The 13,512-nt window shown below is 48.8% G+C and overlaps 2 protein-coding genes across 13 annotated transcripts in view; both read right to left on the reverse strand.

Annotated features, from left to right (window-relative positions):
- Nucleotides 1-13,512, reverse strand: part of UQCR10 (ubiquinol-cytochrome c reductase, complex III subunit X) — a 433,107-nt gene that overhangs the window by 246,824 nt on the left and 172,771 nt on the right. The gene's annotated exons all lie outside the window — the stretch shown is intronic.
- The window catches only part of NF2 (NF2, moesin-ezrin-radixin like (MERLIN) tumor suppressor), a 97,594-nt gene that overhangs the window by 22,572 nt on the left and 61,510 nt on the right, over nucleotides 1-13,512 (reverse strand). For 4 of the 12 annotated variants that reach the window (XR_014505974.1, XR_014505977.1, XM_083417775.1 and 1 more), the window contains exons 15-17: nucleotides 7,231-7,361; nucleotides 5,059-5,218; nucleotides 1,685-1,730 (exon numbers count right to left, since the gene is read on the reverse strand). Coding sequence is in view for 8 of the 12 variants with exons in the window: in XM_083417775.1 (XP_083273901.1) it covers nucleotides 1,695-1,730; nucleotides 5,059-5,218; nucleotides 7,231-7,361 (327 nt within the window). In the remaining 4 variants the exon portion in view is untranslated. The remainder of the gene's footprint in view (nucleotides 1-1,684; nucleotides 1,731-5,058; nucleotides 5,219-7,230; nucleotides 7,362-13,512) is intronic. The other 8 variants (XR_014505975.1, XM_083417770.1, XM_083417769.1 and 5 more) reach the window with 3 other exon arrangements.

Below are 13,512 nucleotides of genomic sequence, written 5' to 3' on the forward strand. Positions count from 1 at the left end.
CCTGGGTGGCATTCCTGCCCTTCGTTGAGATCTGAACGGTTCTGCGGAGCAAACCGCGGGGGGCATGAAGAAGAGGTGCCAGAGCACCAGCCAATGAGGACGCTCGAGCGAAGGCTTCCAAAGACCACGGAGCAGCTTTGAAGTGCTCGACTCGAACGGGAGAGAGCAAAAGCGGCAGCTTCAAAAAAGGGTTTCAGAAAGATTTTTCAGAAGTTAAAAAAGGAGGAGGGGGAATGAATCGGCTGCCAAGGGAGGGGGTGATTAATGAGGGGAGGGGGCAGGAGATGAGGAACAGAGCCGAGGATTCAACTTTGAACTTTCCCTGCAGGGTAGCGATTCTCTTTGTGGGAGAGGTATCTGTCCCTCCCTTCCCCATCACGCATGCAGCCTAAAATGAGGAGGCATCACTCCTGTTTTTGCGTAAGTGCTCCTCTGCCGTGGCTTTTTGAAGAGGAGGGGCGGAGAATTGGGAAAGGTCAAGCTTCTGAACGCAGAGGCCTCTGCAGGAAGCCAACCCTTCCATATTGTTGCTGTGATTTATTTGATAGTTCAGTTGGTAGAGAATGAGACTCTTCATCTCAGGGTCATGGGTTCGAGCCTCACGTTGGGCAAAAAAATTCCTGCACTGCAGGCGCCTGGACTAGATGAGCCTTGTGGTCCCTTCCGACTCTGTAATTCTATGATTTCTCATTACCGCTACCCTCCACCATAATGTCCAGGTTAAAGCAATTTAGAAATACAGTATGAAAAACAGTTTAAAGCATGTTAACAGCCACAGGTACAGGGTGGGTCTTAAAAATATACATCTCAAGCATCAAAGGTCAGGGTAAAAAGGGGTGTTTCTAGCCTACACATAATGAAGGTGCCAGGTTTGCTTCGGTGGCAAGGGAATTCCACAGCTTAGGAGCCACCACGGAGAAGGCCCTCTCCTGATTCACCCGCCCACTGAACTTCTGCGGGCAGAGGAACTACCAAGAGGGCCCCCTCTGGCAATCTGAATACCCAAGAGGGTCTGCAGGGAAAGAGGCAGTCTTTTCAAATTAGGGGACTAAGTTTAGGGATTTAAATGTGAGCACCTCTAACCAGGCCCAGAAATGAACTAGCAACCGTTAACATCTGCTGTTACCTGTGTGGTGGCGGGAGAAAGCTGCACAGCTGCGTTTCGGATATACGCTAAGTGAATAAATTTCCTAATGGAGTATTCTTGATCTGTTGGGCTACGTGAAAAAGCACAGGTGACAGGATAAGCCTTTGCCAACCTGCTGCCCTCCAGATGCTTTGGACTACAGCTCCCATCAGCCCCTGCCAGCGTGACCATGCTCCTTTAACACCATATACCCGTGCTGACTAGGGGCTGATGGGAGTTGCGGTCCGAAAGATCTGGAGGGCCCCAGGCTGGCAAAAGCAGGACTGGTGGAATTGCACAAAAAGTGGGGAGACGCGGCAAAAAAGGAGAGGTCCCCTCCAGCATCGCACCCTCTGGGAGGAGGGGTACCATAGGGCTCCTGACCCGTTTGCCAGATCTCACCCTCACAAGGACCCTGCCGTGGGGTGACAAGCTCCAACAGCCCTGCCGGGGGTGGTGAAAGGCAGTGGATTTCCCACAAGCAAGCTCATGCAGGGGTTAGTAAGAGACAGGTGGCCATCCCATCACCGCACGCAAAGAAATCTTGGAATAACCTACTTGGAAGGTCTCAAATGCAGATAGGTCTTCTGCCCTGGGCTTGAGGCTAAACCGGCAAAATGAGAAACAAACACACAAAAGAAGAGGTCCTCTGTGAATTCGAGAGTGTCAACGTTCCCCGGTCGCGTTTTCCTCAAACAAAGTGTGAAAATTGGGTTGGCGGGTCTATAGCTCACAGGGCACTATCTCCTCCGGAAAGCTCTCTTGCCCAAGGCCCACTCAGAGTCCCATTTCAACAGGAATCGCACAGGAAAACATCCTGGGCAAGGATTGTATTCCATTTTCATTGGAGGGCAAGCGGATGTCCCTCACCCTGCGCCAAAATGCTACAAATGATTTTGTCTTTTGACTGCTTTGAATAGTTGTTTTAGCTGAAAATGTCACTCTTTTATTCTTTGTAAACCGCTTTGAGGGTTTGCTTGGGTTTTTTTGTTATTAAGCGGTATATACATTTTAATGAAAGAAATGAATTATGGGCCAGGAGAGTGTTCACCTGTCGCAGCAGTGGGCATCAACCTCTATTGATCTATTGATATTTCCTTCCATCTACAGTGGTGCCCCGCAAGACGAATGCCTCGCGAGACGGAAAACCCGCTAGACGAAAGGGTTTTCCGTTTTGGAGGTGCTTCGCAGGACGAATTTCTCTATGGGCTTGCTTCGCAAGACGAAAATGTCTTGCGATTCCTGGGGGGTTTTTTCCGCTCCCCACCCCCTTTTTCTTAGGCACTAAGCTGCTAATAGCCTTTTAGCAGCTAATCCGCTAATCCCTTAAGCCTTTAATAGCCGCTAATAGCCGCTAAACCGCTAATAGCGCTAATCCGCTAATGGGCTTGCTTCGCAAGACGAAAAAACCGCTAGACGAAGAGACTCACGGAACGGATTCTTTTCGTCTTGCGAGGCACCACTGTATTTAAATTGCAATGTAGGTCAGCACAAGATCTGTTCTGAAGTTGTCCCTTGCAGGCAGCAAGGAAAAAGGGTGCAGAGTATGATTTCAATAGGCACCGGAAGAAGCCTCGGACTGGTTTTGTTGGTGCACCAGGATAACGGCAGTCACCCTGCGACCTTGACCCTCCCTCTCCCCCTCCTGGGAAGCAGCAGTAATGCTGCCACGCAGAGGTTGGGGTGCATGGGTGCCCCTCCCTGCCCGTCCCACTTCAGTCCATCCCGACACGACAAGCTGCCCTTCCTAAAATCATATTTTCTACATATTAATGATACAAGAGCTTCCTTTGCATCTGGACATATAGAGTTAAAAAGAAAAAGAAAACAGAAATGGGTCCCATGTCCTGGGCTGAGGTTAAAAGGTGGGTCCTGGGTCGAAATATGTTGACGGTACTGTCACAGGCCAATATGGTGCCGTGGTTAGAGTGGCAGGCTAGGAGCTGGGAGAGACCAGGGTTCGAATCCCCCGTTCAGCCATGAAGCTTGCTGGGTGAGCTTAGGGGCCAGTCTAACCTAACTCTCTCAGCCTAGCCTACCTCACAGGGCTGTTGTGGGGATTAGAGGAGGAAGGGGAGAACCATGTCTGCCACCCTGAGCTCCTTAGAGGTGAAAGGGGAAACAGGTGGGACACAAGTGAAACAAATGAAAAAATAAAGTAACAAAATCCAAGTAGGAAATAAATCAAAATAAAACAAAGCAGAGATGAGATGAAGCAATTCGAGACCCACAGCTCAAGTTTCTTGTCTGTAACGATCCTCCCTCCATCTGCTAAGGGATTTTTTAAATAGAAAGCTTGTTATCTTTGGCTTAAAGGGGAGATTCCTTGCTGACAAAGTCTCCTGGGACTCCAAAGAGATATTCAAGGCAATCCAAAGATTTCCCTCTTCTCAGCAAATATTTCAACATTGCTGAATCCCGCAACGATGGGAGAAGAATGATTTCGAAACAGCAGGTCAACCAGGCAGAGAGCTGAGGCAATTTTTCCTCTTGTAACCAAACGAGGCACACAAAGGGAAGCACGGACAGTCAACAGTCAACTGAATTTTTAACTTTTTTTTGCTTGCTGAGATCAGCAATATGGAAAATGAGGCTCTGAAATGATGCCTAAGTAGAACCTCTCCAACCAGGAGCAGTATGCTGCTGAATACCAGCTGCTGGGCTGCAATGGCAGAAAAAAGATCCTGGTTTTATGCAACTGGCCAGCCACAGAGGTGGACCATGTGGGCCTCGGGGGGGGGGGGGGGGGAATCCAACACGGCCCTTGTGAAATGTATTGCCTTTCCCCTCTCTCACTCCAAGACTTTTTCCCTGCCGCAGCTCTATGTGTTATGAAATCAAAGAGATCTCCAGCCACATACCATGCACTTTTCTCTGCCGCCCTACTCTTGGAAGCCCTATAAGAACCTGGAAGCCCCATAAGAACATTGGTGGGGCGGGGGGTTTCTAGGACCAAGGTGAAACTGTAAAGCTCCTCTGCTATTTTTTTGCTATTGGACACTGCGTCTTGGTGCTGTTGCAATCAGGGTCGGACGCTGACCAGTGGCAGTACCTTTTCGGTGGTGGCTCCCCGGTTATGGAATGCCCCCTCTAGTCAGGTGCACTTGTCTCCTTTATTATTAAATTTTGAACTGGAAAACATTCCTTCCCCTGCCCCCAAGCATTAGGTAGCTGAGAAACACTCGCTGGGAGTTGTGCTACAGCAACACCTGGAAGGCCAAAGGTTCCCCCGGTCTTCTCAGGGTCTCTAAGGAAATTACCAGTTCTTTTTTTCTAAAGAAATGTTTAGGGGTACTCTCATTTTCCTACTCATATTGAAATACCGTTCCTCAATGAGGCCAAACTTAGATTCACAAAATGTTTAGGGGTATGCATACCCCCGCGTCCCCTCCAGAAAAAAAGCACTGTGAATTACTGAACGCAAGAGGCACTTTTACAGCCAGCGTGCAATGCTGGTTCCACATTTGTAAGCCACTGAGCATTTTAGCGTGGCAGCACAGACACTTCGGAACTCCCTGCCTTTTGAGATCAGGCAGCTTCACTGTGCCCTTTTTGACAGCTGATGGAAGCATTTGATTTAGGCAAAGGCTACTCAGATACGTAGAATCTTGAACTGCGTTTTCATCTGCTTTTTAGCTTACTGTTGATTTCAGCTCTTACTGTTTTTCAACGTTTTCAATAGCCATTTTTAACTGTTTTTTTACTGACAATGTCAATGTCTTGTTCTTTTTGCATACAGTTTGAAGGGGCTGTTGTATATAAATTTTATGAAATAAAAATAAAAGAATTAAATAAAGGCGCTCTCCAAAACACAGAACAAGGTCTCTCTCTCTCTCTCTCTCCCCCTGCGCGTCATGTCCTGAATTGAGCTCGGCCGCATTTTCACGCACCAAGAAATCCCGGTTTTTACGCAGTGGCGTGGCCTACGATACCTTCTTGATGGTGTTGTGCTTGCTGCTGCCCCGCTCGTTGTTCTCGCTGTGCAAGATGTCCATCGCCGTCTCCCTCTCCTTCAGCTTCAGAGCCTCGATCTCCGTCTTCAGTTCGTTCAGCTGCTCCTGGAGGTGCTTGCTTTTCTCCATGTACTCCACCCTGAGCAACGACACACACAGACACACACAGACACACAGAGTGCCTGCCATTAGCCGCGAAACCAAACAATTTTTGCAGACGCAGCTAAAATAGATAGGCTTCTCATTTAATTATCCCTGAAGCGCTGCCTGGAGGATGAAACCGATGACATTGCTTTGAAATGCACCAAAAAAGCTTCACTAAAGCAGAGGTGGGTTGTTGTTTTTTCTTTTTTTCTTTCCCACCCATCCTCACAAAGCTGCAGGTCTGGAACAGGTGACTGAATGTCATCTGGACCAGCCTACCAGCCTGGTAGTCAGATAAGCAAATCAGAAGCTGCAAATCACAGAACCGCAGAATTGGAAGGGAGACAGGGAGCCATCTAGTCCAACCCCTGGAAAGCAGGAATCACAGCTAAATCCTGGGCCTGTCTATTCTACTCCAGAATAGACAGAGGTGTGCCGACATGCGTACAGTATGACACCGCTCAGCTGTCTTTGGGCATCGCTTCCGCTGCGTTAGGTAATATGACGCAGGGAGAGCAACCCGCAAAGTTGTCACGGCCTCAGAGCAAGATTTGTCAGAGGCAGAGTACTCCAGGAACTGCAGCTTCAGGGGTGAGACAGACCCATGCTTAGGTCCGCACTGCACCAAAGCCTGCACCCCTTCTGCAGAACCTCAAGCAAACCCCACTGTTGGCAGACTCTGATGGCTGGTCCAGAGACTCCTCTGGGGATCAAGAGAGTCCCATGGTGCTGGGATAGTCCAGTCAGTAGAGCACGAGACTCTCAGGCAATGGGTTAGACCCCCACGTTGGATAAAAGATCCCTGCATTGAAGGTGGTTGAGCCAGATGACCATCATGCTGCCTTCCAACTCTACAATGATATGATTCTATGATTCTAATGTGAAATTTCCCACACGTTGAAACCCCATTGCTTGGAAGAAAACAAAGGGGGCAGAAGAAAGCACTGCTGGCCAGTTAACTGACCATGACACAGTGGCAGGGCTTCCAGTTAATTGAAACAGTGCCATAAAACTCAGCTGCAGGCCTTTGCTGAGACAACTTGCATGTTTGGTATCAATCGAGGGGTTGCTGTCCATGGTCCTGAACCCAAACTTTGACTGGTCTCCGGAGTGCTGACTGTGCCTTGCCTTGGAATCCTGCCTGCCTGGGGCATCGGGAACTACAAACCTCCACTAGATCAGGACATTACCCTTCCTTGGTTGTGGGACATGGGAAAAATCTGAGATGCTTGCAGTGCCCAAGTTGAGAAAGCTTAGGAGACTGGGGAGAATTTCGAGGGCCAGTCAGAGAGGCTTAGGCAGCCACGTTTGGCCCCCCCCCAGGGCTGAGGTTTGCCATCTCTGCCCTAGAGAGTTGGTGTAAATCAGGGATGAGGAACCTTTCTGGCCCAGCAAGTCAGATCACTATCTCCCCACCCACACTGGACAACTTTAGCGGGTAGATGGAGCCAACTAACTGTCAATCATCTGACATCATGATGACATCAAGTGTCTGAGAAATGGGTAGTCCACCCGCTGGTACAAATTGAGGGTGAGAGGAGGGGTCTGCTTCACCAGCACGTTTGCTGCAGGGTATACACTAGCGGAACAGCACCCAGAAGGACTGAACCCTGCACTCACCAGTTGATGAATGGAATGTTCAATCCTGCTGGTTGCACTTTTCCAGTGGGGTACAACCTGATAAAGCAGTACCCAGCAGGCCTGAATCCAGCCCCCAACAGCTGACATCATCCAGTGACGTCAGCTGGTGGACAGGTGGGCATGGCTTGGGAGAAATGGCCTCGTGGGCCAACGTGAACCCTCCTGGTGGGCCACAATTGGTCCACAGGCCCCACGTCATGATGTAGACAATATGGAGCTAGATGGAAGCATGGTCTGATATGATCTCAGTCGACTTCCTATGCTTTTAAGTTGAATGTCACAGAAAGAAGAGTGGGTGGAATCTGCACTGTGCTACAAGCGCCACGAGACTATGAGTTACCACAGCCAAGAAGGAGAACAACGCACTTCTCTTTCTCTATCTCCATGGACAACCTCTTCATGTCAGTATCCTTGAAGTCAAAGGAGAGGCTTTCGCTGATGAGGTTGAAGGTTGGCATGTCAGCAGGGAGCGCCGTTGAGCCTGAGTTCATCGGCTGCTAAAGGCAAAGCAGAGATTAATCACCCACTGCAGGTTGCTATTATTATCAGTCAAAAATGTATATGACGCTTGATGCAGAGATTTGCATTTTAATTTTGATGGTATTTCATGTTGTAATGCTGTCCTCTAGAAGAGCATCAGAAGAAGCTTGCTGGATCAGGGCCAAAGGCCCATTTAGTCCAGCCACATGTTCTCACAGTGCCCAACCAGATGCTCCAAAGGGAAGACCAGAAGCAGGATCCGATCACAAGAACACTCTCCCCTCTTGTGGTTCCTAATAACTGGCATTCAGAAGCATTGCTGCCTCTGGCCATGCAGATGGAGCATAGCCATTGTGGCTAGGAGCCATTATATGATACAGGGATACAGATATACGTTAATAGGGTAATATCTTAAGATAGTTTAGGCAACTAAGCAGGCTACAAGTATAAAAACCAAGTATGCCAACATTCAAAAATAAAAGCATCCAGATTCAAAACAGACAATGAAACAATCCCGTTGTAACATTAATATATAAACATCCCTAATTAAAACATGCAATGCAACAACCCCATTAAATCAGCACAGCAATTAAAACAAGGAGGCCCAGGTTGAGGTCAACAGTAGTTGCCTGCCCATTATGTTTCCTAGCAGGACAGGTGAGAGCGAAGAGGCACCTGGGTAACAAGATATACTTACCAGCAGGTGCCTGGACGCTTTATGGACATCCTGGCCCCATCAGTAACCAGCTGTGATCTTGCATCTAATTTAATGCCAATAAGAAAGTACAGTTGGTCTCACTGCAGGAAACACACTTAACCCCTTTGTTATTTTTCACAGGTTGCTGGACGTGGTTTTACTCCAGCAGGGTTTTTTGCACAGACCATAATTCCTGTAGCACGAGCCTGATTGCTCTCTGATTCTGACTGCTATGTCTGGGGCTGGGCTAACGATGGGGTGGTTTTATTTTCCTTCTTGCGGCTTGTGGATTGGCTCGTCTCTGAATCCCCGTGGAGTAATTTTGCTCTGCCCGTGTCTTCTGCAAAGCGCATCGTGTCTTGGGGTTGTGTGGGCAGCTGGGAGTGGGAGATGAGTGGCGGATAGATGATCCTGCCTCGTGGCATGACCAGGTAGGCCTTTTGTGCCTCTCAATGCCGCAAGCCTGTGAATCTGACATTTATTCAGTGCCGGGGATGTGTGATAGAAACCCACACTACAAATTGGTCAGAGCAGCGGAGCTGATAACCATAACTCTTCCGGACAGCTGATGCCAAGAAGAAGGGCTTCAGGCTGAATGGATTTTACAACTCACTTGAAAAGCCTCAGAGATCAACGTCAAGCACAATTGTTTAGACCACAGGTCCTGGCTGAAATGCGGATGCCGGAGAAGAAGAACAATGTGTACAAAAGCCAATGAAGCCTGTTGCAGCGATGCAAAGTACCTTCCATCCAGTTATTAACCTTCCCTTGCTTTTCCCGGGTGTGAGTCTGTGTGCTACTGTGTCCTAATGACGGAAGAACCAAATATCTAAAAGGCCATCTCCTTCCCTACAGATCCTCTAAGTTTGTAAAGATTGGCAGTATGTAAGAACATAAAAAGAGCCTGCTGGATTAGTCAAATCACCCATCTAGTCCCACATCCTGTTCCCACAGTGGCCAACCAGATGCCTGTGGGAAAACCTGCTTTGCGGTGGGTGCAGGCCTACCTGGATGATCGTTTCCAGAGGGTGATGCCTGGGGAGTGCTGTCCGTCCCCATGGAGCCTTCAACGTGGGGGGTTTCTCAGGGTTCAATTTTATCCACTATGCTGCTCAACGTCTACATGAAACCACTGAGTGGGGTCAGCAATATTCTGATGGCACACAGCTTTGCTATTCCTTTACATCTGCCGGTGGGGCAGAAGATGTACTGGACCGATGTCTTGTCTCAGTATTGGACTGGATGAGAGCCAATAAGTTGAAGCTCAATCCAGGTTTCATGCAGGGGATATTCCCAGTCCTGCTTGGAGATTAAAGCAGGGACTCTCTGCATCTGAGCTACAGATGGTTCCCTAGACCAGATGGATGGCAGGTGGCCCTCTCTTGATGGAGTCCAACCATCTCTGAAGGAGTAGGTATGTAGCTTGGGTGTACTTCTGGGTCCACTGCTGTTGCTTGAGACTCCAGTGGTCTCGGCAACATGGAGAGCCTTCCATCAGCTTTGGCTCGTGGCCCAGCTGCACCCCTATCTAGACAGGGATAACCTAACTTAACAACAACAACAACTTTATTATTTATACCCCGCCCATCTGGCTGGGTTTCCCCAGCCACTCTGGGTGACTTAGAGCACATCTAAAAATTCTTCTGTCATCTTTGCTCTGGTAACCTCTAGGTTAGATTACGGCAACATGCTCTTCTTGTGTTTCCCTTTTGAACTAAAGTGTTAGGGATTTAACCACTGATATGTCTTCCAATGCTCCAGCCTCCAGTTTCAAGCAGCAGGCAGTCTCACCCCATAATAAGTAACTTTACTCCATGGTAGGTATGCTAGCTTGAACCAACACAGCTACACCTCAGTAAGCATCTTGCCTGCTCATTGCTCTTCTGCTAGTTTTTGCATCCCTATCTACTGAAAATGCACAAGACAACCCTCGGGAAAGCAAGGGACAATGAGAGGAACAGCACCCGAACTTCATTGATTCAGAAATATTCTTGTTCACCACCTGTGAGAATCATTTCCTTTCAGAGCAAATAAGTCAGCATTCTAAGCATTCCCACGGGCCACGAGTGAAAGAGGATTGTGTCAGGCCCCTTTAAGAGATCCTCGGGAGAGATAGCAGCGGGCTGTATTTTTCAAAAAGGAGAAGCGCTTCTCTTATGAAACATTTCTGGGATTGATGCAGCTGGAGGGGTGGAGCCAAACTGCCGCTGTCTTACAATCTTCCTCTTAATTATACTTCAGTTCCAGGGGCAAAAATATACTCGCAATGCCTGCTGATTAGCTCCCAATGAAAACCTGGGGTGCATACATGATAAGGAAGCCTTGTTTTGTTTTGCAGAGTTTAGTCAAGGACAAACTGGCCTGATGCTCATCGTGCGACTGACAGTCCTCCCAAACCAGGATGCTTTGAACACCGGAATGTTTTGCATCTCACCTTCGCAATGAATGAACTCTAGGGCCTGAGGACCCCAGGTAAAACAGTCTTTCTCCCAATTCATAATAACATAAGGCTTAGCAACTGCATACAGCATTTCAAGGTTCAGAGTGCACTGCAAACCTTACTACATATGTGACAGCACTGGAAAGAAACCAATGTTTTAGTGTGGCCCCACCAACACTTTGGAACTCCCTGCCTAATGCCATCAGGCAGGTGCCCTCACTGTAATCTTTTCAGTGCCTTCTCAAAACATTGTTTTTTGATTAGGCAAGCCTATCCAGAAATGTACCAGCCAAGTTGATGGTTAGAGGAGCTCAGGTTAGTCTTTCGCAACCTGGTGCCCTCCAAATATTTTGGTCTACAACTCCTGCCAGCCCTACTAGCTTAAAAGAACAGTGAATTCTTAGAAAGGAGAGAGAGAGAGGAAGAGAGAGAGAGAGAATGGAAGTTCCACACCAGGAGTGGCCCTCCTGATGTTATTGCACTACAACTCCCATCTTCCCTCACCATTGCCCACGCTCGCTGGGACTGATGGGAGTTGGGAGTCCAGCAACATTAGGAGGGTCAAAGGTTTCCCAGCCACACTCTGCAGCAACCTTCACTGACCTGGTGCCCTACAGGTGTTTTGAATGACAACTCCCATCAGCCCCAGCCAGCACAGGTAGCCCAAAACATCTGGAGGGCACCAGGTTGGCGAAGTCTGCACCACAGGGTTGTTGTGAAGATTACGGAGAGAAACAATGAATCTTTAAGAGGGGCCAAGTGATTGTGACAAATGCTGTTGCTTCTGTCACCATAAACCAGTCTTTCAGAGATCAGTCCTGCTTTGAACTTATTGCAATCCTTGCATCTCCATCCATCCTCCTGGTTTCTCCATCCAGCCCCTTCTGCCTTTGGGGGGATTGGGCCATAGCTCAGTGGTACAGCATCTGCTCTGCGTGCAGAAGGTCCCAAATTCAATCCCCAGCATCTCCAGGTAGGTACAGGAATGTTAGATGCTGAAACTCTGAAGAGCTGATGCCATACAACGTTGACAGTACTACGCTAGATGGAGCGATTAAGTCTGACTTGGTCTAAAGACAGCTTCCTATGTTCCCCACGCCAGACTGGATCAGGCCAGTGGCCTATCTAGTCCAGCGTTCTGTTCCCACAGTGGGCAACCAGGTCGCCTAGGGGGAGCCCACAAGGCGAAAGAACCCTTTCCTCCGGTGGTTTCCAGCAACTGCTATTCAGAAGCAATACAAGCCATGCTTGTAGCCTCCGATAGCCCTACCCTCCATGAATTTGTCTAACGCTCTTTTAAAAGCATCTAAGTTGCTGGCCATTGCTACATCTTCTGGGATGTATCTTTCCGTATCTTGAGTGTGCACTCAAGAAGTGAAGAAGTGCTTTGTCTGTCCTGGATTGCAATCGCCCACAAGCGCAATCGCTGGCACCAGACCCATTTAAAGTCAGGGGCTCTTGTAGGGGAAAGCCAGACAGGCTGAGTGTGTTTGTTCCAAAGATTGTCTCTGACAGAACACCCGAGCAACCGGTGTTTCAACTCAAGGGGCCTCTGGCTAGAAATGGCAGGCTCATTTCGGCACTGCAGCCAGTGCTCTTAAAAGCTTCTGAACGTTAGCAGACAGCCTCAGAGAACTGGGGGGGGGGGGGAGGGAGAGAGCGGGGAGCCATTAAATCCAAGCCACCTTTGTTCTGCTTGTTTAAACACTCACTCAGGGTGATGCAGTATCGAAGACAAATTGGGATGGCGAGAGAGCCTGGGTAAAACTAATGTAAAAGAAACCTGTTTGTGGGGTTTATTTGTGACAGCACAGAACACAACTTGCACACCCTTCTCTGTGTAACAGGAGTGAACAATTCAGCGCTGGGGGCACTGGGGATGCTAGAAGCTTCCCAGAGCTCTAAATTAAATGCTGGTTGTGCGTGTGTTGAAGGACTGCATCATTTGAATCCCCTCAATTGCGATGGACACTATCAAGCAGTGCTTCACACGCTTCTGCCATGGCATTATAAATATGTATTTGCCTTCTGTGTTGCTATTAGCAGGCTGCTGGCAGGAGTCTTCCCAGGTAAGGGATCAGCCTGCGCCCTTGACTTGGCCACCACAGTGAGGGGGTGCAAGACCTGATGATTACTGGGCTTGGGGTGAAGGCCATAGCTCAGGGGGGAAGAGCATCTGCTTTGCATGCAGAAAGCCCCGGGTTCAATCCCCAACGGATGCAGGAATAGGTGGGAATGTGCTACATCATAAATCCTGGCAATCTGCTGCCAGTCAGTGTTGACAGTACTGAGCTAGATGGACCAACGATCTGACTGCAGCTTCCTGGGTTTGTAACAGTTCCACACGGCTTTTCTACGGATCCAGGTGTAGTGTAGTCACTTGCCCAATGGGACCCCCCCTGCCCACCCCAAATCTGCTCTGAAGCTTTGGGGAACCCCTATCAGATATTTAGGGGGTTGCGGAGGAGGTGCCTTTGTGCAATCAGAAATCCTTGCACGGGGGGGGGGGGGGAATGCATTACTCAGCGCTACTTTGGGCGCAGTCCTTTAACTTTTATCTTATTCTTCAAGTTGCCCGTGTCCGTCTCTCCAACTTAAAAGCCTCTGGGACTGGGATGTTCTCTCTTGCATTGCGCTGCTCTTTGCTCTATCGAATCCAAGCCCTGGCACAGTGCTTGCTACGAACAAAGCGAAATAAATGGGACACCAGAACCGCAGAGGGCGACACGGAAGCTCAGTGCCGCTCTGTAACGGCAAGTTCTGTCGGTTAACAAATGTGGGCGTTTAACAAAAGCCCAGTGTTTTGCTCCTCATAAAAAAGTCTGTGGCTTTCCAGTTTAATTGGAGGTCTTGTTATTTTTCTGCCAAGGGTGATAATGACAAAGGGATTAAAGGAGCCGGCCATGTGCTGAAAACTCCGGGAACAGATGCCCAAATTACTCTGAGCTGAAAACTGGCTGATTATGATCACCAAACACACAGCAGGTCGTCTTGTAGGAGCCCCGACAATGAGGAAGAATCCCCAGAGCGT

Source organism: Podarcis tiliguerta (assembly GCF_965153285.1).
Source record: "Podarcis tiliguerta genome assembly, chromosome: 16".
Classification (NCBI taxonomy): Eukaryota; Metazoa; Chordata; class Lepidosauria; order Squamata; family Lacertidae; genus Podarcis; species Podarcis tiliguerta.